The 27,400-nt window shown below is 45.3% G+C and overlaps 1 protein-coding gene across 1 annotated transcript in view; it reads left to right on the top strand.

Annotated features, from left to right (window-relative positions):
- Nucleotides 1-9,250: 9,250 nt before the first annotated feature.
- Nucleotides 9,251-27,400, top strand: part of LOC121583886 (zinc finger CCHC domain-containing protein 24) — a 36,743-nt gene continuing 18,593 nt past the window's right edge. The window contains exons 1-2 of the mRNA XM_045223804.1: nucleotides 9,251-9,839; nucleotides 16,297-16,497. Of these exons, the coding sequence (XP_045079739.1) occupies nucleotides 9,603-9,839; nucleotides 16,297-16,497 (438 nt within the window). The 5' untranslated portion in view covers nucleotides 9,251-9,602. The remainder of the gene's footprint in view (nucleotides 9,840-16,296; nucleotides 16,498-27,400) is intronic.

The raw sequence follows: 27,400 nt of genomic DNA, 5'->3' as shown, positions 1-27,400 counted from the left end.
GAAGCTGCTGAGGCTCTAAGATCAACTCTAGAAGCTGCTGAGGCTCCAAGATCTGTGTGCACCATTGAAACCCCATGGTGACCAGAGGCCATTCACTTTCAGCGTATTGTTTAGTGGTGTGTGGCATCCTACGACAATGAGACATACCCAGGAATCCTAACAGATGTGGAGGAGGATAACATCTAGCTCAAGTGCATGCACCGTAATGGAATAAACAAATTATTCTGGCCAAGCCCACGCGACGTGGTACCTGCTGACCTCCAGGTAGTATGCCTGATCCCAGAGCTTGGAGTTACATAAAAGGTACATAAAAGACCACTTTGGAAACCATTGAGCTACAACTGGAGAAAAGGGACTTGCAGTATGTGGAGGGGGGATGGAGTGGAGTGGAGTGGATAAAATGCTAGAGAGGGGTTGAGTGGGAAGGGTTTTGGAAGGGAGTGAAGTGGAGGAGAGGCGAGGAGGTGAGGAGGAAGAAGGGGGGGTTCATGTAACATTATGACATATTTTATAAAAGCTGTTAACTTTTTGAATAACCATTTTATTAAGCTTGAACCGTGAGCCCAGAATTGTTAGGAGCCAAATGAGTAGGGATGTTAATCATAAAATGCCTGATTAGTGTTATTAAGCTTGAACTAACAGTGATTTTCAAATACAATCCAATTGTTTTACATCTAGCTATGTTGTTCTAATGCAGTACTCACGTTTTAATCATCTGTTTTTGTTGTTTTACAACTTAGGATGACAATGTTTTTAAAAAGACAAAAAAGTAAATAGAACATTTTATAAATAGAAAGTGAATCTAATTAGTTCATAAATGATCTTTAATTGTTTAAATATTTTGTTCATTATTGGTGTTTGTTCCACCCTCTTATTGCTTTCCATCCTGTTATGCTTCATTCCACCCTGTTAGGTCAGTGTTTTAAAATCATAATTGAACAATACCATCAAATGTTATGTATATCTTTGTGGTAACTTGTAGCGATAGAAGGGGTCAACTACATATGCAAAAATGTTGACCAAATTCTGTTGTTATTCACTCTGATTAGGAAAAATGTGGTGCAAATGAAGCGTTGGTTCCAAAAATAACACACGTTTTGCTCAATAATAATTTGAAGAAAATAACATTTGATAACATTTGATGTCTTAGAAAATCTAAATCTACATATATAAATGCATTGTTAACACTTTCAGATAGTTATGTGTATGTCCCTAACAGGGTGGAAATAAATGCCTGAACTTGACCAATATGTTTTTCTGAAAGTCAAAAGTCTTTTTTCTGAGAGAATACAAATAAATAAATAAAAAATATATACTTTTTTTCATAAAGGTTATGTGGTCCAAAAGGCATGTTCAAGATAGCATGCATATCACAAATTCCGCCGAGGCTGCCTCCCCTCCTTGTTTGGGCAGGCTTCGGCGTTCGTCGTCACCGGCTTACTAGCCACTGCTGCTCCATATATCATCATTCCATTTGTCTTGTCTTGTTAATTACACACACCTGGTTCTTATCCCCTCATTAGTCTGTGTATAAGTGTTCCCTCTGCCCCCCTTGCCCTTGTGGGTGATTGTTTATTTGTGAGAGTAGTGTAGCTCGGTGGAGCTACTCGTACCTTGTTATTGCCGGGGTAGATATTTCCCCTGTGCCTGTTATTGTTGGAGCTACCGTTACCTAGCATTGCCAGGGTAGATTTTCCCTTGTGCCTGTTTCATTTTTCGCTATCCAGCACTATTTGTGTACGATGGAATAAACTCTGCATTCGGTAATTACCCTCCTGCGCCTGACTCCTTCTATCACACTCATCACAGAATCACCCACCCGCTATGGAGTCAGCGGGAGAAGAGCGCATGCCTGGAGTCGTGGCACGGGTCCAGGAGCATTCCACGATGCTGGCCAGCTTGGGGGAAGCGATGGATCGGGTTCTTCAGGTCGTCCAACGCCTGGAGAGGAGAGGACCTGATCTGTCGAAACCAGCTGGCCAACCGGATCCAGCCACCTACACCCCAGCACCCGGAGGGATCCAGATATCCCGACCACGGGCGTTCGATGGGACGGCGGCGCTCTGCCAAGGATTCCTCCTCCAACTGGAGCTTTACTTCTCCAGCATCAGGCCGGCGCCATCGGAGCGGGAGAAGGTGTCCGTCCTCGTTTCCTTCCTCTCGGGGAAAGCCCTGGAGTGGGCCAACGCGTTTTGGAACGAAGGAGGTGCCGCGTTGGAGGTCTACGGGGAGTTCGCTCGCCTCTTTCGGGCGGCCTTCGATCACCCGCCCGAGGGTCGAGAGGCGGGCGAGCGGCTGGTCCACCTGAGGCAGGGGACGAGGACCGCGCAGGACTTCGCGTTGGAGTTTCGGACTCTGGCAGCGGGGTCCGGGTGGTACGAGCGGGCCCTGATCAACCATTTCCGGTGCCATCTGCGGGAGGACGTCCGACGGGAGCTAGCCTGCCAGGACACCATGTTGTCTTTCATGAAACTGGTGGACATGGCCATCCGTTTGGACAACCTGCTGCCAGCCAGTGTAAGGCGCTAGTCTGGAGGCGGCAGGCAGGGCACTCTCGCATCACCCCAGGTGTCGAACACCCACACTTGTTCAGAGCCCTCTGCTGCGCACTGTACCCTACCTATACACTTTCCCGATCACATGGTAGTTCCCCAGTGTAAGGCGCCAGTCGATTCAGGTGCAGCTGGGAACTTTATGGACAGGGCATTCTCACGCCGTCAAGGCATTTCATTGGTTCCCCTATCCATTCCACTCCCCATCAGAGCACTTGATAGTCGACCATTAGGGTCCGGCTTTGTAAAGGAAGTCACTGTACCAGTCACCATGATCACCCAGGAGACTCATTGTGAGCAGGTTACTTTTTCAATTATTGAGTCTCCTGCTTTCCCTGTGGTATTAGGTATCCCTTGGCTAGCACTCCACAACCCCACCTTCTCATGGCCGCAGAGGGCTCTCACGGGGTGGTTGCGAGAGTGTCAGGGTAGGTGTCTAGGTGTTTCCGTTGGTGCAACCACGGTGGAAAGCCCAGACGGTACCTCCACTGTGCACATTCCCCCCAAATACCATGATCTGGTGCACACGTCTTCTAAGACACAGGCGACAAAATTACCACCTCAGGCGTGGAGATGGAGGGAGATTGCATTTCAGCCATGCGTAATTGGCCGACTCCTACCACGGTTAAGGAGGTGCAGCGCTTCCTTGGCTTTGCCAACTACTATCAGAGGTTTATCCGGGGCTTAGGCAAGGTCGCAGCTCCCATTACATCCCTGTTGAAGGGTGGGCCGTCCCGGCTCCGCTGGTCTGCTGAGGCTGACCTGGCCTTCAGCAAACTGCGGGGTCTGTTCACCTCAGCCCCGGTACTGGCCCACCCCGATCCATCACTACCGTTCGTAGTGGAGGTGGATGCGTCCGAGGTAGGGATAGGCACTGTCCTGTCTCAATGCTCGGGCACGCCACCCAAGCTCCGCCCCTGTGCCTTCTTCTCAAAGAAGCTCAGCCCGGCGGAGCAGAACTACGATGTTGGTGATCGGGAGCTGTTGGCTGTTGTCCGAACTTTGACCGTGTGGAGGCATTGGCTCGAAGGGGTGAAACACCCTTTCCTCGTCTGGACGGACCACCGTAACCTGGAGTACATCCGGGCAGCGAGGAGGCTGAATCCTCGCCAGGCCAGGTGGGCCCTATTCTTCACCCGGTTTGATTTTACACTGTCATACATTCCGGGTACGAAGAATGTGAAGGCAGATGCACTGTCCCGGCTGTATGACACAGAGGAGAGGCCCAGAGACAACACCCCCATACTCCCGGCCTCCTGCATTGTGGCGCCGGTAGTATGGGCGATGGACGTGGATATAGAGCAGGCATTACGCACAGATCCATCTCCACCTCAGTGTCCAGCTGGGCTGCGGTACGTGCCTGCTCTGTACGCTGCCCACGTTCACCTCCAGCGCACCGTGCGTCGTCAGAAGGCCAACGCTGACCGCCACCGCAGTGAGGCCCCGGTCTTCGTATCGGGTCTGGCTCTCGACCTGGAATCTGCCCCTCCGCCTGCCCTGCCGGAAGCTGAGCCCGCGGTTTGTGGGGCCGTTCAAAGTCCTGAGGAGAATCAACGAGGTCACTTATAGGTTATTACTTCCCCCTGATTACCGTATTAACCCCTCGTTTCATGTGTCCCTCCTCAGGCCGGTGGTGGTTGGTCCGCTCCAGGAGTCTGAGGTGCGCCTCCTCTGGACATCGAGGAGGCCCTGGCGTACTCTGTCCGTTCCATCCTGGATTCGAGGCGTCGGGTGGGGGGCCTTCAGTACCTCGTGGAGTGGGGGGGTACGGTCCGGAGGAACGGTGCTGGGACCCGGTGAGGGATATCCTCGATCCCTCCCTGTTGCGGGATTTCCACCGTCGCCATCCGGCTTGCCCTGCTCCGCGTCCTCCTGGCCGTCCCCGAGGCCGGGGTCGGTGCGCTGCTGGAGCTGCGCATCAAGGGGGGGGGGGGTACTGTCACGACTTCCGCTGAGGCTGCCTCCTCTCCTTGTCCGGGCAGGCTTCGGCGTTCGTCGTCACCGGCTTACTACCCACTGCCGCTCCATATATCACCATTCCATTTGTCTTGTCTTGTTAATTACACACACCTGGTTCTTATATCCTCATTAGTCCGTGTATACGTGTTCCCTCTGCCCCCCTTGTCCTTGTGGGTGATTGTTTATTCGTGAGAGTAGTGTAGCTCGGTGGAGCTACTCGTACCTTGTTATTGTCTGGGTAGATATTTCCACTGTGCCTGTTTTTGTTGGAACTACCGTTACCTTGTATTGCCTGGGTAGATTTTCCCCTGTGCCTGTTTCGTTTGTCGCTATCCAGCGCTATTTGTGTACGACGGAATAAACTCTGCATTCAGTGATTACCCTCCTGCGCCTGACTCCTTCTATCACACTCATCACAATGCATATGTCGTTGCAGGTCTGTGGAGATCTTCACAATTGCTGTAATAATCTGTGCTGCATCTCAAACGTCATTGAACACTTGTATCATTTACATTTTAGTCATTTAGCAGACGCTCTTATCCAGAGCGACTTACAGTTAGTGAGTGCATACATTTGCATACTGGCCCCCCGTGGGAAATGAACCCACAACCCTGGCGTTGCAAGCGCCATGCTCTACCAACTGAGCTACAGGGGACTAAAGTACATCATGTACTTTAATGTAATCTCAACTGCAATCCAGGTCATTTGGTTCTACTATGAGATGAAGGACAGTGATAAGTAACACATTAATTTAATCTGTTGTATAAATAAACAAAATATCTGACATTGTATTCCCATTTGAACTTTGATGTGCTTTTAAATGGTTGAAAGCACAGAGATAGACATTTGGGTGACAACTAAACCAAAAATCAGACATTGTTTTTTCATTGGAATTTGGTTGTGCCTGTAGATGGTTTAAAGCATAGTGATAACACATTGGTAATTTAAGTAACTTTTGGCTGTCTTTTTGAGTGAGTGAATATAGGTCGTAAAGTTTAAGGACTCTTGGAAGATTAGTCCAAATGAAGACTAAAAGAGATCCTAATAAAATCAAAATAAAATCTCATTGATCAACATCTCTACCAAATATTACCCAATTATCCACATTGAAATGATGTGGTGTGCCCAGTGGGTAATGTTTGAGCGATAGCATAGGCGTAGTAGGCCTAAGGTTTAGCAATAAATCAGTCCCTTTGTGTGGGGAGAAATGGCAGGAGCTCACATGCACATCGTCACATAGGCAAAAAAAAAAAAAAAGTAAGACATTTATTTAATGGATTAATCAATTTACAGTTTGAGCATGATGGTTTGTATCGTGTGATTGCATCTAAACATACTCTCTGAATCCATGATTGGTTTATTTCCCATCTTTAATCAACATACAGATTAATTAAAGAGATTATCCGGTACTTTTGTGTACTTTTTAGCCAGTAGTTCTCAAAGTAGCACTCACGAGCCAAAAGTGGTCCCCGAAAATTGCGTACTACGTCACCTATGTGCAGTTATGTGCACCACGTCATTGCTCTCTGTCTCTTGCTCTGCTGTGTGTGCATGATGTGCCCCTTGCTAGCTGTCACTCAAATTGCGAGGTGCTGAAGCTCATTGGTTGAACTCGAATTGCTAGGGTGCTGGCCCACATGGGGGAAAATTTAGGGAAAATGGTGCAGCACAGCTTCCAGAAAAGGTAAGACAGTAATTGTATTTCCGGAGAATATCCTTAAGAAAGATTACGATTATTCTGTGATCCATCCATCCAAATGTATCTTCTAATTTATCGATATTATACAATAAAACACTGAAGATATGTGAGATAGACCTTAACACAAGGCAAGCTCTTTGTCATTAGAGCAGTGTGGATTGATTCATTTTTCTTTAACTATTTTGGCTATTAATTATTCACAATTGATTTGATCAAATGTGCTCAGGTTATATTGTGTCATCACTTATCTTCATCATCATTTATTATTATACAGTAGGCCTATCAGTAGGCAGATAATTTCTTCAAATTATACTAGATTTTTTAACACAGATATTCACTCTAGCCTCTTATGCCTTAGATGAACAGTAAACCAGGGTAATTGACAGCCAGAAAAAAGCAACAACAATCAAGCCACACAAAGCTGTAAGCCTACCCACTGGGCACAGATATCAATTCAAAGTCTATTCCACTTTGGTTCAATGTAATTTAATTTAAATTATGTGGAAACAATGTTGATTCAACCAGTGTGTGCCCAGTGGGTATGATGTGGAATACCGGTTCAGAACACTATTGTGTATAGAACTGCTTGGGGTGGAACTCTCTAGCTCAGAACACTCCACTGGAGGGCTCCAAGCTTATGGTTCCAAGGCAGGAACACAAGCATGGGGGGATAGAGAGAGAGCAAGTTGTTGTCAGAAGACTGGGAATCTCACCTCTGTCTGTTGCTGAATAAACACAACCATTGGTTTATCCCATTTCCCTTGGATTCGACCTAATTAGGGTGAGTGTGATTAGAGTGACACAGCACCAAACATCAGCTTTTAATTACAGCCCAATATTTATCTGTCACAGTTTGGTTTCTAAATAATCTCATTTTATTTTTGACCTCACAGGTAATCCAGGCATGTACAGTGAGGGAAAAATTTATTTGATCCCCTGCTGATTTTGTACGTTTGCCCACTGACAAAGAAAAGATCAGTCTATAATTTTAATGGTAGGTTTATTTGAACAGTGAGAGACAGAATAACAACAACAAAATCCAGAAAAACGCATGTCAAAAATGTTATAAATTGATTTGCATTTTAATGAGGGAAATAGGTATTTGACCAAAATCAGCAGGGGATCAAATACTTTTTTTCCCTCACTGTAAATGGGAGAGGTAATTTATATGGTTATAGGGGTGAATGTTGCCCAAATTTAGACCTCTTATTAAATATTTCATTAATTAATAAGACGATGTCTAATCGCATTCCATAGGGAACACGTTCTGATAATTCAGAACACGTTCTGATAATTCACACTGAAATGACTGTTTAGCAGCACGTGTTCCACGTCGGAAGATGCTGTATATCCATAGTTGGTAGACAGTTCTTATTAAAAAAGGCCTCACTTACATCACATACCCATTGCACACAATCAAACAAATTCACAATATTTACAATTCCAATGCAATAAAAACACAATATTTAAAAGCAATTTAAGAAAAGTAACTTACAAAACACGATCATGAAAACAAACACATTCCTCAGAAAAAAAAAGAAAAAAAAAGTTATCAACCAGCGGTCTAACTGCCCTAGCGGCACCAAAACGTTCAACTTTAGAGAGTTCTGAAGATCATTCCACAAGTAAGGAGCAAGAAAAAAAAACGCAGATCTACCTAACTCAGTGGCGAACGAAGGGATCTCCAGAGTTAGCCATCTGAGACAGGGTCTGGTAGCTCGTACATCTGTAGGTTGACAATGAAGTAAGGTATGGTGGAAGTTTGTGCAAGAGGGCTTTATAAACGGAAAAAAGTGCAATGCATCGATCTACGAGACTTCAAAGAGAGCCAACCTTCTTTCTGATACAGAAAGAAGTGATGTGTACTGAACCTGTCGCCCATAATAAAGTGCAGTGCGCTATGATAAACTGCGTCCAATGGTTTCAATACAGCGGCAGCCGCATTCAGATGATTTCACCGTAAACTATAACCGGTAATGTCTACGGAATTATTTGTTTTCTGCTATTTAACGAAAGGCATGCACTATTTCTATAAAGGAAGCCCATTTCAATTAGTAACTTCTTAACTAACTCATCAATATGCTTTTTGAAATAGGTATAGCTTTTCGTCAATCTAGATACCCAGATATTTATAAGCGGTGACACGATTAATGTGGGCACCATCCAATTCTACATATATATAAATCATCAGATACATTTTTTAACTTTTTGGAAAATAAAATATAATTAGTTTTACCTGCATTAAGTACCAATTTCAGTTAAACAAAAGCTATCTGCAAAGCAAAAAAGGCACATTGTAATTCTGAAAGAGCCTTGTCAACAGAAGGGGAAACAGAATACACAACAGTATCTATGTCAAGTTGCGGTTGCAATACAAGTGGGGGTTACAATTTCTAACAGACAAACCAATATTGTTTATATAGATAGTAAAAAGAGCAGGTCCCAAAATCGACCCTTTGGGGGACACCTTTAGTAATATCAAGGAAACCTGTCTTAACACCATAGGAAGCAACACATTGTGTCCGGTCTTCAAACCAATTGCAGGCTGCCTGGCCCAGGACGATTTCAGAAAGTCTACAATTAATAATGAATGGTCAACAGAGTGGAAAGCCTATGAAAAGGGTAGCACAATGCTGCCTTTGTCCATGCAATACAGTGTCATTTATCACCAAAGAAGCAGCAGATATAGTGCTAAGACATTTTGAAGCTAGAAAATATCTAAGCTAATAGGCCTAGGCCACGTAAAAAATCCCAGCGACTTATTTGCGTCAATTAATATTAATCAATATAAACCAATGAAATTCCGGTTAAAGATCCAATGACGAACCAGGTAACAAAGCATCTGAAAGAAAAGGTAAATACGTGGTCACATAAATTAAACACCTAACTTTATTATTTTGATACAAAATATTTTATTTCACAATATAAAAAGTAAACAGTGAACCCTACAGAGATTCAAAAGGCATCAAGTTAACAAGGTAGAGACCGAGAGAGAAAACGGTTTTGTATGTAGTGAATTAAAACCCTCATTCGCTTGCGTGCGTCATGACGCACCCCAGTGTGCGTTGCATATCCAATGAGACTACGGGTGGCTGCCCCACTGCAAATAAAGGGAGATAACGGGCTGCGAGTAGTGGCTGAAAACTTTTCATACTGAGATGTTAGAGCAATGACTTTTGCGTAACCTTAAAAACTGGGACTAGGCTCCCAGCATGATATAGGGTCCTTACGGGAAGAGGAATAAGGAAAGATTGCCACGGCTGGGTAGGGAAAAGAAAGCGGCGAATCCGTTGAAGTTTAGAAAGAGAGAAAGAGCGAGAGTGAGCAAGATTCCCGAAAGTTGAGAGCAATCCAGAAATACAGCGGCGGTGGCTAGTGTACCCATTTGAAAGATGAGCTTGATGTCTGCCATAGACACCAGTGCCTCCGTGTACCAGCCTGCGCAGCTACTGAATTGGGTCTATCTCTCTTTGCAAGACACCCACCAAACCAGCGCCTTTGACGCCTTTAGACCCGAACCCAACTCGTCCCACCCGGAGTTGAACTACTGCAAGACTCCCGCAGCGGACTTGAGCTCGTCTCTCAACTCCAACTATCTCAACAACTTTTTTCAGCTCCAGCGGAATGAGGTTCGAGACTGAACGTTCTGTCTGTAAATGTTTTCCTCTATTATGGATGTATATTACCGTTATATAATTGCCACGTTAAGTAAATAGCTTATAGACTATGATCTGTTTTTATTTGCATACATCCCATCGTATGTCGAACGCTGTTTTGCAAAATGTTTAAGGGTGTGCACATAACCGCCATGGATATTTCGAATATGGACAGAAAGACGTGCTCATCAACTTTTCAGACCTATTACGGCAATATCTGATTCGATCATATTCAAACAGAAATAACGTTTATTTAGTAACAGCCCTTAGTGCAACATGGAGAATTCAACATGCACAATTTTAGCAGAACTGGTTTTATATTGCGCACAATTCATACTAGACTATGGCATGTCATTGATGACTGCCAATACAGTAAACAAAACAAAAAAGTAGACTATTTATTAAATTAATGCAATAACCAGGGATGAACTTACCAGAAGCATCGGGTCTAGTTCTTGAAGTGTAAAGCACTGACTATAACTGTTTTAAACGCGCCAAAGCAAGCAGAATCACTCCAGCAAAGTTATCTGTGCCTTTCAATTGGGTGTTAAGATGTTGAGTTAACATTGAGAGAAGTGTCTGTCTTTGATTTAGGCGGCTTTAAAGGCAATTGTTTTGACTCAATGCTCAGTGCAGGCAACGCCAGACTCGAGCGTACCACACGTAGGAGCGTGATGCATCTGGGTCTGTGGTCTGCATGCTGATGTGCTCGAGAGGTCTTCGGGTTAAACGTTAGTAGCGCGCAGAAATGCCTATGCCTCATTGCAAGGGGTTGGTCAAAATGCTGTGTCTGTACATACAGTTGTATAGGTTAACCCACTTCTACCCTACAGGTTTGACTAGTTGTTTTACATTACATTACAATGATCTATTTCCCCCGACTTCTGCAAATAGATCAGATTGTGCAAACAAAAACAAGACTTGTTTAAACACTTTCTATATTTATGTCATCATGGATATTTACAGGCAAACATGCCATCAATGCAACTGATAGTCCAGACCATATGTGACTGCAAATGGCATCCTATTCTCGACAAAGTGCATTAGATCCCTATGTGCTCTGGTCAAATAGTACACTACATAGGGAATAGGGTGCAATTTGGGATGTACCCAGGTCTGAACAGCCTTATGGAGAGAGAGCATCTGGGCCTAATAGGTGATTGAACGTGTATTACAATGATCTCATGTGTTAAAGATTAAACTGACACTAGGTTTTAGAGAGAGAGAGAAAGAATGAGAGAGAGAGAGAGACTGTGTGTGTGTGTGTGTGTGTGTGTGTTTCTTTGTGTGTGTGTGTGAGAGAGAGAGAGAGAGAGAGAGAGAGAGAGAGAGAGAGAGAGAGAGAGAGAGAGAGAGAGAGAGAGAGAGAGAGAGAGAGAGAGTATTAGGCATATCCCTTAATTTCATAACGGGGATAGCTATGTAGCCTTTGAAAAATATTATGATGGTAATCATAAAACATGTTTCTACCCAACCATTTTAATGCAAGTTAAGTACCTGTTGGATAAAAAACTAATGACAGGCCTGATGGAAACAGTGTAATTGTCGGTAAACTCTCCTAAATCTCGACAGAACAAAACATGCTAGACTGGTGGATAATTGGTTTGTCTGTCAAATAGATCATGCACAAATGGCAGTGGAAACACTTTTTTGTGCATTTGTTGCTAGAATAACCATCATGTACCCTTTGCACTGTATCTGCGAGCTGTTGGCTAGAGCACATGTGCCAAGACCAAAGTTGGCCACATTTGTGCCAAAACCACCAACAGAGTTAAAAATGGGTTGATGGAAACCTAGCTACCAACATAAAAAATACTACAGTTTACTATAGAATACTACAGTACTTACTATAGAATTCTGTAATAAACTGTAGTATACTGTAGAATACTATACTACACGTTGTAGTATCCCTCGATAATGTGTAGTACTTAGTATAGCATTTTGTAGTGTACTGTAGAATACTATAATACATAGTATAATATTATCCACAAAAAAACACTGTAGTAAATACTACAGGAATGTCAGCAAAAACACTACAGTACGCAAAACATGACATTATTTTAACTATAGTAAATACTACAGCATTTCATTTGCAAATACCCTGCCCATTCCCCTTCCCATATCCCAATATGCCACCAGTAAGTGAGAAACCTACATGCCAAGTATAGACCATATATTGTGTTCCCTACAGGTTATAGAAAATAGCAGAAGCTCTGAACTCTCCGTTCAGAACCCAGTCCTACCTACCTACAGGTTATGGAAAATGTGCTCTTTTAGTATTTCTTAAGGAGAAAGCCCCCCATTTCTATTTCAAAGATAATAAAACAAAAGCACTTTAGTTAATACTACGGTAATGTCCCCAAAAAGTAAATACTACAGTATACTACAGTCCGCAAAAACCCAACAGTAAATACTACAGTATACCGTACTACAGTCTGAAAAAACACTACAGTAAATACTACAGTATACTACAGTGCGCAAAAACACTACAGTAAATACTACAGTATACTACAGTCCGCAAAAACACTACAGTAAATACTACAGTATACTACTGTCTGCAAAAACACTACAGTAATTGCTATAGTATATACTACTCTTTTTTTACTACTGTATTTATACTATAGTCAACTGTAAATACTACAGTATACTACAGTAAAGTCAGCAAAAACATTACAGTGAATATTATAGTATTCCTGCCATTGTATACTTTTATATTTCTTAATGTCGGTATAGAGGCTTTTCAGCCATTTAACATAAATCAGGCCTCTTAAACATGGGTGTGGTTTTCATACATTAAAAACCATTGTGTAATGTCATACGATCCTACGATTCCCCATTGAGTAATGTGTTGCAAAAACTGAACACACAAACACCCACACACACGCCTATGCATGCACGTGTGTGCACACATGCACACATGATGCATACACACACATGCAATCACGATGCACACACACTTGCGTGCGTGCGTGCGCACACACACACACACACACACACACACACACACACACACACACACACAAAGAGAGTCTGGAAACAGTTGAAGCAGAGGGGGCTTTTTTTCTCAACCTCACTGCAACGCCAAGTACAACAACCCACTTCTGATGCTTGATCTGTTGGGATGAGTAATGTGCATTTGTTTTTGTTGTTGTTGTCGATGACGTCAACATTTTTTTTTTTTTACCAGGTTTCCATCCAACCTTTTTAAAAGTACATGTCAGATCAAAAATGTCACGACAGGCCTGATGGAAACAGCTAATTTGTCGGTAAACTTTCCAAATGTTGACAAAACCAAATAAGCTAGACAAGGTGGGATCTTTTTGTGTCTGTAAAATGTATTATGCGAGAAATGTCGGTTGAAACACATTTAATGCGCAAATATTGATATAATAACCATCATATCGAAGTAAAGTTGGAGTCACGCGATGATATGGTGTGTGGACCTCCCACTACGACTCGGGAAAGCATACAGTTTATTAGACTACAGATTAAATAAATTATGATGAACTTCACAGGGTGGTGAAAGTGCACAGTGATTGATGCTCCTTTCCAATAAATATCAAGGTTCTTATTTTGGTGAAATGATGATCAATGCTCTGATCCAGAGTAATTAGGGTAAAGTCTTGCTCAAGGGCACATCAACTTTTTTTCACCTAGTTGGCCCAGGGATTTGAACCAGCAACCTTTCGGTTACTGGCCCAAATGCTCTTAACCGCTTGGCTACGTGCCACCCTATAACGCAAATCAATTTCTGACAAAACCATAAGTAGAGTTGAAAATGCGATGGAAACCCATTTAACTTGTTTTTTTTGTTCGGTACATGGGAATTTAACCGCAAATTGTATTTTTATGTCAGCAAGCAAAGCATTTTATCCGCAAAATGTCAATTTGATGGAAACACATCTCTGGTGGGAAAATGTGCATATTCTTTTCATGCAGATTTTAGAATATTTGCATGAAAATCTGTCACCAATTGGATAGAAACCTAGCTAGTGTCTCATCAAATGAAATAGGAAATAAATTAAAGGCCTAGTGCTGTCCAAATTCTGTTTATATCATATTGTACAACAGCTGATGAAACTAACACTGTAAAAGTGTGATTTTTTAATCAATGTTATTTCCTGATAGTTGCTGGTTGAAAATACAGGATATTCTAATCAGCAGGTTTGCATGGACGGGATATTTCGGCTTTCCATGGTGACATCACCATGCGGTAAATTGGTTAATAGACCACTCCTAAACAGTCATAGCTAAATTCTTGCTTGAGAAATAGTATTTTGCTAAAAAGCTACTTTTGCCCATTTTAATGGAAATCTATTAAAGCAAGATACTTAATTGTTACCCAGAAATTATTTGATATTGATATGAAAACGGCTGCATTGGGCCTTTAAGGGGTTATGATGTGAGGAGAATGAGTGGTTGTGAACAGAGTTGAGCAATATTTCTATTACACGTATTTCAATACATATTTCAATTTATTTTGTTATATGCCACACAGTGACAAGGAGTTGAATGTTGGCACAAAACAGGTCTGGATTCCAGGCTAAAGATTATGCTCCATATTGAATATTGCACAAGAGACAGTATTGCTCCTGATCTCCATGCTTGCAATCCTGTGGTAGAAGCTACTCTAATCACTTAACCTATTTGTATTGGAGAAATAGAGTATATCAATGGCTGTGTCCGAAATCGTTCTTGCCTACTATGAGCTCTGTTCAAAAGTAGTGCACTATATAAGGAATAGGATGCCATTTGGGACGCAACCTAACAGCAGTGTTTCCCTCCTCTGGGGTGTAACGGCTCACCCATGGAGCTGTGAATTCAGCCACTTACTCAGATGAGATGAGTAATGTGTCCCAAATGGCACCCTATTTCCTTTACAGAGCCTTGCAAAAGTATTCATCCCCCTTGGCGTTTTTCCTATATTGTTGCATTACAACCTGTAATTTAAATGGATTTTTATTTGGATTTCATGTAATGGACATACACAAAATAGTCCAAATTGGTGAAGTGAAATGAAAAAAATAAAATAAAAAAAATAACGGAAAAGAGGTGCGTGCATATGCTATGAAGCCCCTAAATAAGATCTGGTGCAACCAATTACCTTCAGAAGTCACATAATTAGTTAAATAAAGTCCACCTGTGTGCAATCTAAGTGCCGCATGATCTCAGTATATCTACACCTGTTCTGAAAGTCCCCAGGGTCTGCAACACCACTAAGCAAGGGGCACCACTAAGCAAGGGGCACCACCAAGCAAGCGGCACCATGAAGACCAAGGAGATCTCCAAACAGGTCAGGGACAAAGTTGTGGAAAAGTATAGGTTATAAAAAAATATCTGAAATTTTGAACATCCCATGGAGCACCATTAAATCCATTATTACAAAATGGAAAGAATATGGCACCACAACAAACCTGCCAAGAGAGGGCCGCCCACCAAAACACACGGACCAGGCAAGGAGGGCATTAATCAGAGAGGCAACAAAGAGACCAAAGATAACCCTGAAGGAGCTGCAAAGCTCCACAGCGGAGATTGGAGTATCTGTCCATAGGACCACTTTAAGCCGTACACTCCACAGAACTGGGCTTTACGGAAGAGTGGCCAGAAAAAAGCCATTGCTTAAAGAAAGAAATAAGCAAACACGTTTGGTGTTCGCCAAAAGGCATGTGGGAGACTCCCCAAACATATGGAAGAATGTACTATGGTCAGATGAGACTAAAATTGAGCTTTTTGGCCATCAAGTAAAACGCTCTCTCTCAAGTAAAACGCTCTCTCTCTCTCTCTCTCTCTCTCTCTCTCTCTCTCTCTCTCTCTCTCTCTCTCTCTCTCTCTCTCTCTCTCTCTCTCTCTCTCTCTCTCTCTCTCTCTCTCTCTCTCTCTCTCTCTCTCTCTCTCTCCTTGTTTACTGTAAGTCATCCTTCTCTAAAGTCCTGTCTTCCTTTGTGACATCCCCAGTACTTTTCCAGTTCATAAGCAACAGCTGGACGGAGCGCCAGATGTGCTGAATTTAATGAGAGAAATTATCAAGGATCTTTTTTCTGCGTAAGAGAAAAGACGGAGGGCATAGAACAGTCAACGGAAATTGGTGATTAAATTCAAGAGCATCGCAAATGAAAAAAAATCCAGACCTGCTTTTCTATGTGATATTGTTTCGTTAGTGGTATCATGTATCCATAGGTTGTCAAACTACTCTGTAAGCATGATAGAGGGGAGTTGCAGGTGCTCTTCGTAAAAATACCCATAAAGCTCGGTGCTCTGCCACAAAAGTAATGAGGGAATAAAAACAGGCGGCACTTCAAACTTTGCACTAAGTTACCACGAGAAAGACATCATCACCTCATTTTCATATCTTCCTTTATTCTACATTTCTTGCCATGTTTTTTCTCTGCGTAATATACCAACCACGTTTTCCTGTCTCTCCCTGTTCCAGGCATTGAATAACAGGGTATATAAGAATGTCTCGCCATATGACTCGCTCAACAACATCGTTGATGGACTCAATTCCTTGACGGACCACTTCTCCGACCTCTCCCTCTCCTCAGAGCCCCGCAAGCCCAGCAAAAGACCCCCGCCCAACTACCTGTGCCACCTCTGCTTCAACAAGGGCCACTACATCAAAGACTGCCCCCAGGTAGGACACAGACTGAGACAGTCCTTATTCATTCACATTTATGTTTGTTTGTTCATTCATTCATTCATTCATCCATCCATATATTTTTTGGGGTTCTACCTCTAATTCTATTGGTTCAGTGTCTTTCGATTTCAAAATGCTAATGGCTGCCATCGAGAGCCAACATGGCGTCCTTTGAGTCATGTGACCATATTTCCAGCCAATCATGTCCCTTTTGAGTTGACCAATGGCTGTGCGGCGATGGCATCTGTGTGATGCCCTGACCTAAATGTCAGACAGACAGGCCTCTGTCCTCTGTGGTCATGAGTGTGTGTTAATTGCGCAGACGGATAGACTACTGAACTTCACTATGAGGTAGGAAGAGTAGGGTGAAGTTGGCCCCTAGTTGCTGATCTTATACTTTTCCCCTCTCGGTTTTCCAATATTTTTGTATTTTATGACGCAGGTCTCTCTGTGAGGAAAACGAGTGTAACCATGGCAAATTAGCAGCGAGTTCCAGCTGTGAAGTCCCATGGGTACCAGAGTGTGACCAATGGGGTCCAAGCTGAGCTCTCCTCTGTTTAACAGAATCAGTACTGGAGTGTATTTATTACAGAAACCGTTTACCGTTTAAGAACCAAACGGAAGCAAACAGAACAAAACAAGTTTCTATTGGACAAATTCAGGTAGGTCCCGCCCCGTTTCGTTCTGTTTGCTTCCGTTTAAGAAACGTTTTGCAACAGAATCGGCATAATGAATACTCCCAGGACTCTGCGGTACTGATGTTACTGATATACCCCTAGAAATAGAATGTGTGGAACAGGCTTGGAACATCTGACATTGGCAATTTGACTGGTAAACTCATTCCAGTTTTGTGGATCTACCCACCTATTGATTGGATGATGTACTGTATGTACAGTGCCTTGCAAAAGTATTCATCTCCCTTGGTATTTTTCCTATTTTGTTGCCTTACAACCTGGAATTAAAATTGATTTTTTGGGGGTTTGTATCATTTGATTTACACAACATGCCTACCACTTTGAAGATGCAAAATATTTTTTCTTGTGAAACAAACAAGAAATAAGACCAAAAAACAGAACTTGAGCGTGCATAACTATTCACCCCCCCAAAGTCAATACTTTGTAGAGCCACCTTTTGCAGCAATTACAGCTGCAAGTCTCTAGGGGTATGTCTCTATAAGCTTGGCACATCTAGCCGCTGTGATTTTGCAAAACTGCTCCAGCTCCTTCAAGTTGGATGGGTTCCGCTGGTGTACAGCAATCTTTAAGTCATACCACATATTCTCAATTGGATTGAGGTCTGGGCTTTGACTAGGCCATTCCAAGACATTTAAATGTTTCCCCTTAAACCACTCGAGTGTTGCTTTAGCAGTATGCTTAGGGTCATTGTCCTGCTGGAAGGTGAACCTCCGTCCCAGTCTCAAATCTCTGGAAGACTGAAACAGGTTTCCCTCAAGAATTTCCCTGTATTTAGCACCATCCATCATTCCTTCAATTCTGACCAGTTTCCCAGTCCCTGCCGATGAAAAACATCCCCACAGCATGATGCTGCCACCACCATGCTTCACTGTGGGGATGGTGTTCTCAGGGTGATGAGAGGTGTTGGGTTTGCGCCAGACATAGCGTTTTCCTTGATGGCCAAAAAGCTCAATTTTAGTCTCATCTGACCATAGTACCTTCTTCCATATGTTTGGGGAGTCTCCCACATGGCTTTTGGCGAACACCGAACGTTTTTGCTTATTCTTTTCTTTAAGCAATGGCTTTTTTCTGGCCACTCTTCCGTAAAGGCCAGCTCTGTGGAGTGTACGGCTTAAAGTGGTCCTATGGACAGATACTCCAATCTCCGCTGTGGAGCTTTGCAGCTCCTTCAGGGTTATCTTTGGTCTCTTTGTTACCTCTCTGATTAATGCCCTCCTTGCCTGGTCCGTGAGTTTTGGTGGGCGGCCCTCTCTTGGCAGGTTTGTTGTGGTGCCATATTCTTAAAAAATTTTAATTGCTCCGTGGGATATTCAGAGTTTTTGATATTTTTTTATAACCCAACCCTGCTCTGTACTTCTCCACAACTTTGTCCCTGACCTGTTTGGAGAGCTCCTTGGTCTTCATGGTCCTGCTTGCTTGGTGGTGCCCCTTGCTTAATGGTGTTGCAGACTCTGGGGCCTTTCAGAACAGGTGTATATATACTGAGATCATATGACAGATCATGTGCACTTAGATTGCACACAGGTGGACTATATTTAACTAATTATGTGACTTCTGAAGGTAATTGGTTGCACCATATCTTATTTAGGGGAAGCATAGGGGGTGAATACATATGCACGCACCACTTTTCCGTTATTTATTTTTTAGAATTCTTTGAAACAAGTAATTTTTTTCATTTCACACTATTTTGTGTATGTCCATTACATGAAATCCCAAAAAAATCAATTTAAATTACAGGTTGTAATGCAACAAAATAGGAAAAACGCCAAGGGGGATGCATACTTTTGCAAGGCACTGTATGTATGGGAGACATCAAATTATGTTTTTTAGTATCCAAAACGATCACAATATATGATAGCCTACTTCTAGTAATGATAAATGTGTAAATGCACCCTAAAATACAGTATAAATAATTGTACATAGATATGATGTAAGCATTACAATATTGACATCATGCCATATTATGCACACTATGATGGCGTAACATGTCACAATAGTACAACTGAAATAGCATTCGGAAAAGCTAGTGATACTGAGATAGAGATTATGGACCACAAAATGACTACTGTGGTTTTCACATACAGGCACTTTGAGGAATGTTCTGTCTCCCTTTACGACGTCTTGTAAAAGCAAACTGCATGGACTGGGTTTAAAATATGAGATTTTGAAACAGGGACACACAATGACAGTTTTCTCTGAATTCTGATGTGGAGCTGTTGTTGTTAGACAGGTCCATAGTGATGACAGATATTCTCTCTCTTTCACTCAGCTTCTCTCTTGCTCTTATTGTGTGTGTGTGTATATGTGTGTGTGCTTCCGTGTGTTTTGTAGAGCTTTCTAGTTGTTTAGATCTGACCAATCAACACTAATCCTTGTATTAGGAATGACTTAATGAATGACGTTGAAGTTTACGTTTATTGTGTTGATGTTGTAAATCCGTGCTTAATAGTTATCACTGTGTATTTAAAGCATTGAACCAGTCAGTTGCAGGGCAGCAGTTGCAGGGCAGCAGTTGCAGGATAGTCAGTGGAAATGTTAAGTTTTTGTTTTATTACGACCAAACCCCCTCGACATTAGACTGCTATGAAACCAATCTGTCAGCAGGACAGCTAGCCTACAAGGGCGTAACTCAAATGTGTGTGTGTGCGTGTACGTGTGCATGTGAATGTGCGTGCATGGGTGTAACTCAAATCACAGCGGTTCTGTCAGGGCTCCTCAACTGTTCGTTAAACTGCCAACGGATACACAGCAAACATCAGATCTCCAATGTGTGTGTGTGTGTGTGTGTTTCAACCACATCTACGTCCCAAATGGCACCCTATTCCCTTTTAGTGCACTACTTTTGCTCTTTGGGGACTATTTTGTTGGTTCCATTTTACCGGGTGAACTAGATCAAGCGCAGCTCAAGTATTTACAATTATTTGAGGAGGGCTTTATTTAACATGTAGCTTGCACTTTGGGGACTACTCCATTGGTTCCATTGTACCGAGTGAACTAAATCATAATTTGATCAACCAAATCAAATGATATGTCTATGAATCAAGCATAGCTCAAGTATTTCAAATCAAATCAAATTGTATTTTTCACATGCGCCGAATACAACAGGTGTAGACTTTACCTTGAAATGCTTGCTTACGAGCCCTTTCCAACTACAGTGGGGAGAACAAGTATTTGATACACTGCCGATTTTGCAGGTTTTCCTACTTACAAAGCATGTAGAGGTCTGTAATTTTTATCATAGGTACACTTCAACTGTGAGAGACGGAATCTAAAACAAAAATCCAGAAAATCACATTGTATGATTTTTAAGTAATTAATTTGCATTTTATTGCATGACATAAGTATTTGATCACCTACCAACCAGTAAGAATTCCGGCTCTCACAGACCTGTTAGTTTTTCTTTAAGAAGCCCTCCTGTTCTCCACTCATTACCTGTATTAACTGCACCTGTTTGAACTCGTTACCTGTATAAAAGACACATGTCCACACAATCAAACAGACTCCAACCTCTCCACAATGGCCAAGACCAGAGAGCTGTGTAAGGACATCAGGGATAAAATTGTAGACCTGCACAAGGCTGGGATGGGCTACAGGACAATAGGCAAGCAGCTTGGTGAGAAGGCAACAACTGTTGCCGCAATTATTAGAAAATGGAAGAAGTTCAAGATGACGGTCAATCACCCTCGGTCTGGGGCTCCATGCAAGATCTCACCTCGTGGGGCATCAATGATCATGAGGAAGGTGAGGGATCAGCCCAGAACTACATGGCAGGACCTGGTCAATGACCTGAAGAGAGCTGGGACCACAGTCTCAAAGAAAACCATTAGTAACACACTACGCCGTCATGGATTAAAATCCTGCAGCGCACGCAAGGTCCCCCTGCTCAAGCCAGCGCATGTCCAGGCCCGTATGAAGTTTGCCAATGACCATCTGGATGATCCAGAGGAGGAATGGGAGAAGGTCATGTGGTCTGATGAGACAAAAATAGAGCTTTTTGGTCTAAACTCCACTCGCCGTGTTTGGAGGAAGAAGAAGGATGAGTACAACCCCAAGAACACCATCCCAACCGTGAAGCATGGAGGTGGAAACATCATTATTTGGGGATGCTTTTCTGCAAAGGGGACAGGACGACTGCACCGTATTGAGGGGAGGATGGATGGGGCCATGTATCGCGAGATCTTGGCCAACAACCTCCTTCCCTCAGTAAGAGCATTGAAGATGGGTCGTGGCTGGGTCTTCCAGCATGACAACGACCCGAAACACACAGCCAGGGCAACCAAGGAGTGGCTCCGTAAGAAGTATCTCAAGGTCCTGGAGTGGCCTAGCCAGTCTCCAGACCTGAACCCAATAGAAAATCTTTGGAGGGAGCTGAAAGTCCGTATTGCCCAGCGACAGCCCCGAAACCTGAAGGATCTGGAGAAGGTCTGTATGGAGGAGTGGGCCAAAATCCCTGCTGCAGTGTGTGCAAACCTGGTCAAGACCTACAGGAAACGTATGATCTCTGTAATTGCAAACAAAGGTTTCTGTACCAAATATTAAGTTCTGCTTTTCTGATGTATCAAAGACTTATGTCATGCAATAAAATGCAAATGAATTGTCACGATCGTTCATAGACGGGACGGACCAAGGCGCAGCGTGATATGCATACATGTTTATTTATATTGAATAAGCACCACGACAAAACAACAAATGAAATGAAACGTGAAGTCCAAGGTAGACAAACAACATACCTCACACAGAACAAGATCCCACAACTAACTCGTGCCAAAAGGCTGCCTAAGTATGGTCCCCAATCAGAGACAACGAGCGACAGCTGCCTCTGATTGGGAACCACACCGGCCAACATAGAAATAGACATACTAGAACATCAACATAGAAATATACAACATACACACCCTGACTCAACATATACGAGTCCCTTGAGTCAGGGCGTGACAGTACCCCCCCCCCCCCCCCCAAAGGTGCGACCGCGCCACATAAACATAACAGGGTAGGGGCCGGGTGGGCATTCCGCCTCGGAGGCGGATCCGGCTCCGGGCGTGACCACCACTTACTCTCCACCTCCCTGTTGCGCCCCTGGTCTGGTCTGGACCTCGGTGAGCTGCTTCCCCTCTCCTTCCTCCCACGAAGTACCAAGCCCTGTCTGGACCCTGGTGTGGGAGACCCCGAACCTGGAGAGGGGCTGACGTCTGGGTCTGGACTGGAACCGCTGACTGGAGCTGGACCCGACGACGGTGGATCGAACTGCTCTGGCTCCGGAGTGGAGCAGCTGACCGGAGCTGAACTGGCCACAGGTGGAGCGGACTGCTCTGGCTCCGGAGTGGATCTGCTGACCGGAGCTTGACTGGACCCCGGTGGAGCGGATTGCTCTGGCGCCGGAGTGGAGCAGCTAACCGGAGCTGGATCAGGCACCGGTGGAGTGGACTGCTCTGGCTCCGGAGTGGAGTAGCTGACCGGTGCCGGACCAGGCACCGGTGGGACAGGCACGGGCCGTGCCGGACTGGACACACGCACCACTGGCTTGGTGCGAGGAGCAGGAACAGGCCGGACCGGGCTGGTGACGCGCACCACTGGCTTGGTGCGAGGGACAGGAACAGGCCGGGCCGGGCCGGGCTGGCGACACGCACCACTGGCTTGGTGCGAGGGACAGGAACAGGCCGGACCGGGCTGGCGACGCGCACCACTGGCTTGGTGTGAGGGACAGGAACAGGCCGGGCCGGGCTGGTGACGCGCACCACTGGCTTGGTGCGAGGGACAGGAACAGGCTGGACCGGGCTGGCGACGCGCACCACTGCCTTGGTGCGAGGGACAGGAACAGGCCGGGCCGGGCTGGCGACGCGCACCACTGGCTTGGTGCGAGGAGAAGGAACAGGCCGGACCGGGCTGGCGACGCGCACCACTGGCTTGGTGCGAGGGGCAGGAACAGGCCGGGCCGGTCTAGCGACGCGCACCACTGGCTTGGTGCGAGGAGCAGGAACAGGCCGGGCCGGGCTGGCGACGCGCACCACTGGCTTGGTGCGAGGAGCAGGAACAGGCCGGGCCGGGCTGGAAACACGCACCACTGGTTTGGTGCGAGGAGCAGGAACGGGCCGGACCGGACTGCGATGGCGGACTGGAGGTCTGGAGCGGAGAGCTGGCACAACCGGTCCTGGCTGGTTGCCCACTTTCACACTACACATGCGGGGCGCTAGCACAGGACGCACTGGGCTGTGCACGCGCACTGGCGATACAGCTCGTAGAACAGGCGCAGGATATGCGGGACCGAGGAGGCGTCCTGGAGACCAGGAGCGTTGAGCCGGCACACCCCGTCCTGGCTGAATGCCCATCTTCGCACGACACGTGCGTGGTGATAGCACAGGACGTACAGGACTGTGCCGGAACACTGGCGACACAGTACGTAGCTCCGCATAACACAGAGCCTGCCCAGTCACACGCTTCCTCGCGTGAGTACGGGGAGTTGGCTCTGCTCTAACACTAGGCTCCGCCAACCACCCTTTTAGCCCCCCAAAAAAAATATTGGGTCTGTCTCTCGGGCTTCTTCCTCGGCCGGCACCTTCTGTGTTGCCGCTGCTCCTCTCTATACCGCGCCTCCACTGTCTCCTCCCAAGGACGGCGATCCATCCCGGCCTGAATCTCCTCCCAAGTCCAGGATCCCTTACCGTCCAGGATCTCCTCCCAGGTCCAGGCTGTCTGCTCCTGGACACGCTGCTTGGTCTTCGTTTGGTGGGATCTTCTGTCACGTTCGTTTATAGACGGGACGGACCAAGGCGCAGCGTGATATGCATACATGTTTATTAACGAATAAACACAACGACAAAACAATAAACAAACGATACGTGAAGTCCAAGGCAGCGCAACACAACATACCTTAACACGGAACAAGATCCCACAACTAACTCGTGCCAAAAGGCTGCCTAAGTATGGTCCCCAATCAGAGACAACGAGCGACAGCTGCCTCTGATTGGGAACCACACTGGCCAACATAGAAATAGACATACTAGAACATCAACATAGAAATATACAACATAGAACATACACACCCTGACTCAACATATACGAGTCCCTTGAGTCAGGGCGTGACATGAATTACTTAAAAATCATACAATGTGATTTTCTGGATTTTTGTTTTAGATTCCGTCCCTCACAGTTGAAGTGTACCTATGATAAAAATTACAGACCTCTACATGCTTTGTAGGTAGGAAAACCTGCAAAATCGGCAGTGTATCAAATACTTGTTCTCCCCACTGTATAAAAAAAGTATAAATAGTAACACAAGAGGAATAAAATACACAAGAATGCTCATATACAGCTCATATACAGGGAGCACCAATACCCGATCAATGTGCAAGGGTATTTGAGATAGAAATCTAAATAGGCAGGGTAAAGTGACTAGGCATCAGGATAGATAATAATAATACGAGTAAAATAAAGAACAGTGGAGCAGTAGCATATGATGAGTGTATGTGTGTGCGTGTATGTGTGTTTTTGTTGTGTCGGTGTGGGTTTTGTGTGAGAGTGTCAGTGTAGTGTGTGTGAGACAGTGTGTGTATATATAGTCTTGTGAGTGTGCATAGAGTCAGTGCAAGATAGGGTCAGATAGTCTGGGTAACCATTTAATGAACTATTTAGCAGTCTTATGGCTATATAGCAGTCTTATGGCTCGGGGGTAGAACCTGTCTCAGAGCCTGTTTGCAATTTTTGGGCCTTTCTCTGACATCAACTTATATAGAGGTCCTAGATGGCAGGGGTCCTAGATGTAGAGGTTTGCGGTCGAGGGCGGTGCATTTGCCATAACAAGCGGTGATGCAGCCAGTCAAGATGCTCTCGATGGTGCAGCTGTAGAACCTTTTGAGAATCCAAGGGCCCATGCCAAATCTTTTCAGCCTCCTGATGGGAAAGAGGCGCTGTCGTGCCATCTTCATGACTGTATGAGTGTGTGTGGACAATGTTAAGTCCTTAGTGATGTGGACGCCAAGGAACTTGATGCTCTCGACCGGCTCCACAGCAGCCCCGTTGATGTGGATGGGAGTGTGCTCTCCCCTCTTTCTCCTGTAGTCCACGATCAGCTCCTTGGTCTTACTGACATTGAGGGAGAGGTTGTTGTCCTGGTACCACACTGCCAGGTCACTGACCTCCTCCCTGTAGGCTGTCTCATCGCCGCCGGTGATCAGGCCTACCACCGTCGTGTCGTCAGCAAATTTGATGATGGTGTTGGAGTCGTGCGTGACCATGCAGTCGTGGGTGAACAGGGAGTACAGGAGGGGACTAAGCACACCCCTGAGGGCCCCCGTGTTGAGGGTCAATGTGGCGGAGGTGTTGTTGCCTACCCTCACCACCTGGGGCCGGCCCGTCAGGAAGTCCAGGATCCAATTGCAGAGGGAGGTGTTCAGGTGTTCATTTCAAAGTATTGGACAGGCGTATTTATTTGACCCAGGTCTGAATTAGCGTCCCCTTCCTGTGTGATGTTTATCAAGCGGACACCCTTAAGGCGCAGGATATGACTTCACAGGCCTCCCTCTGCTGGGTTTTTGATCTGGGTCCAGCAGCGTGGAGAATCATATTATTATGACTATCTCTCTCTCTCTCCTACTCTATATCTCGCAACCTTGCTCTCTCTTCATCTCCCCCCCGCCCCTTAATTCTGAGAGATCTATCTGTGTAATTGTCCTTTCCAGCTTAGTGATTTTATGCTCCTAGGTACGGTGGTGTAGTCTCCCAGAGTGGCCTTTCTCTTTCTGTTTCTCTCCGTCCTCTCACTCTCCATCAGTCCTCCGTAGTTACTGAGGGGCTGGAGTGGAGACCCAAGCCCAACTATTCCTGTTCTCCTCCCCCCAGAGAGGGCTGCCCTAGTGGGATCTTGGTTAGTGTGGATCAACAAGGTCCTGGTTGGTTGTTGTGGCTGAGAGGGAGGGGGCTCCGATAGGAAACAGAGAATGACACAGCTGAGTGGAGCTGCAGAAAGACACAGGAAGGGGCTCTGTGATAGGTCTTCCTGTGGTGTGTGTGTGTTTGTGCTGTGGGCTGTGTGTGTCGGGAGGTGGGCTGTGTGAGGCATGTGTGTGTTTGTGTGTGTGTATGTGAATGCGTGCATGTCTTTTTGTATGTGTACTGCAATGATATTCCTCACCTCTCTGTCCCTGTTTCCTTCTCCGCTTTGACGAAAGAGGAAATGCTGGTGGCATATCTGCTCTCCTCTCTCCTTTCTGCCCTCTCCTATCTCCTCTCTCCTCTCCTATCTCCTATCTCCTCTCTCCTCTCCTGTCTCCTCTCTCCTCTCCTATCTCCTCTCTCCTCTCCTATCGCCTCTCTCCTCTTCCTCTCTGCCTGCTGTCACAGGGCAACCGAGGTGTTATGTAAACAGGCTTTTATTTGGAGAATGAGGTCGCTCCCCGAGTTATGGCTAGAATGCTCCCTTCACTGGGGTCTGGCTGCCTGGCTACCCCACTCTGGTGCACAGCCAAGATGTCTTCCACTTGCGTTTATGATTTGTTTGGTGGCCTCAATCGCCAGCTCTGCCTCTGATGTTTCCCTAATGAAAATGATGCATTGATTGACATCCACTCGCCATGTTTCCCCCCTGTAAAGGGATTAACACATGGAAAATGTGTTTGCTGGAATTTGATGTGTGTGTGGGTTAGGGGGGGTTTGTGTAAAAGCCAAAACGCTGAACCAATATGCCTCATCCAGTGCCCACCCCCCAGCTCCCCCCTCTTCCCCCTCTTCTCCCCCTTCTCCCCCTCTCCCCTCCCTGGCCAATGCCCTCAAGCTATGTGCCCTGCTCTACACACTGGCATCAGCCCACTCCCACACCTAGCATTCTATTCTCATGACCAGTACTCTAGAATCTAGAGAGGGTGGTGAGTACAGCCCAGTACATCACTGGGGCCGAGCACCCTGCCATCCAGGACCTCTATACCAGGCGGTGTCAGAGGAAGGCCCAAAGAATGCTTAAGCACACACTCACAGTGTCACAGTTCCCTCAGCCAGAACCCAGAAGCAGACCAGGACAAGGAGAGTTGAACGAAAGTGAGGGTTTATTCGGATAACAACAAAAGGTGCAGAGTAATCCAGGGACAGAGCGGGCGGCGTGGATGAGTAGTTGGGGGTGCAGCACTAGGTCCAGTGATGGCTCGGCAGCCGCCGACCATCAGGCAGAGGTGGGGTGAAGGTTCCGGACGTGTGACTGCAGGTGGAACAAAAACGGA

Source organism: Coregonus clupeaformis, chromosome 1, assembly GCF_020615455.1.
Source record: "Coregonus clupeaformis isolate EN_2021a chromosome 1, ASM2061545v1, whole genome shotgun sequence".
Lineage (NCBI taxonomy): Eukaryota > Metazoa > Chordata > Actinopteri > Salmoniformes > Salmonidae > Coregonus > Coregonus clupeaformis.
The sequence above is the reverse complement of the archived record's forward strand: the minus strand, read 5'-3'. Positions and strand labels throughout refer to the sequence as shown.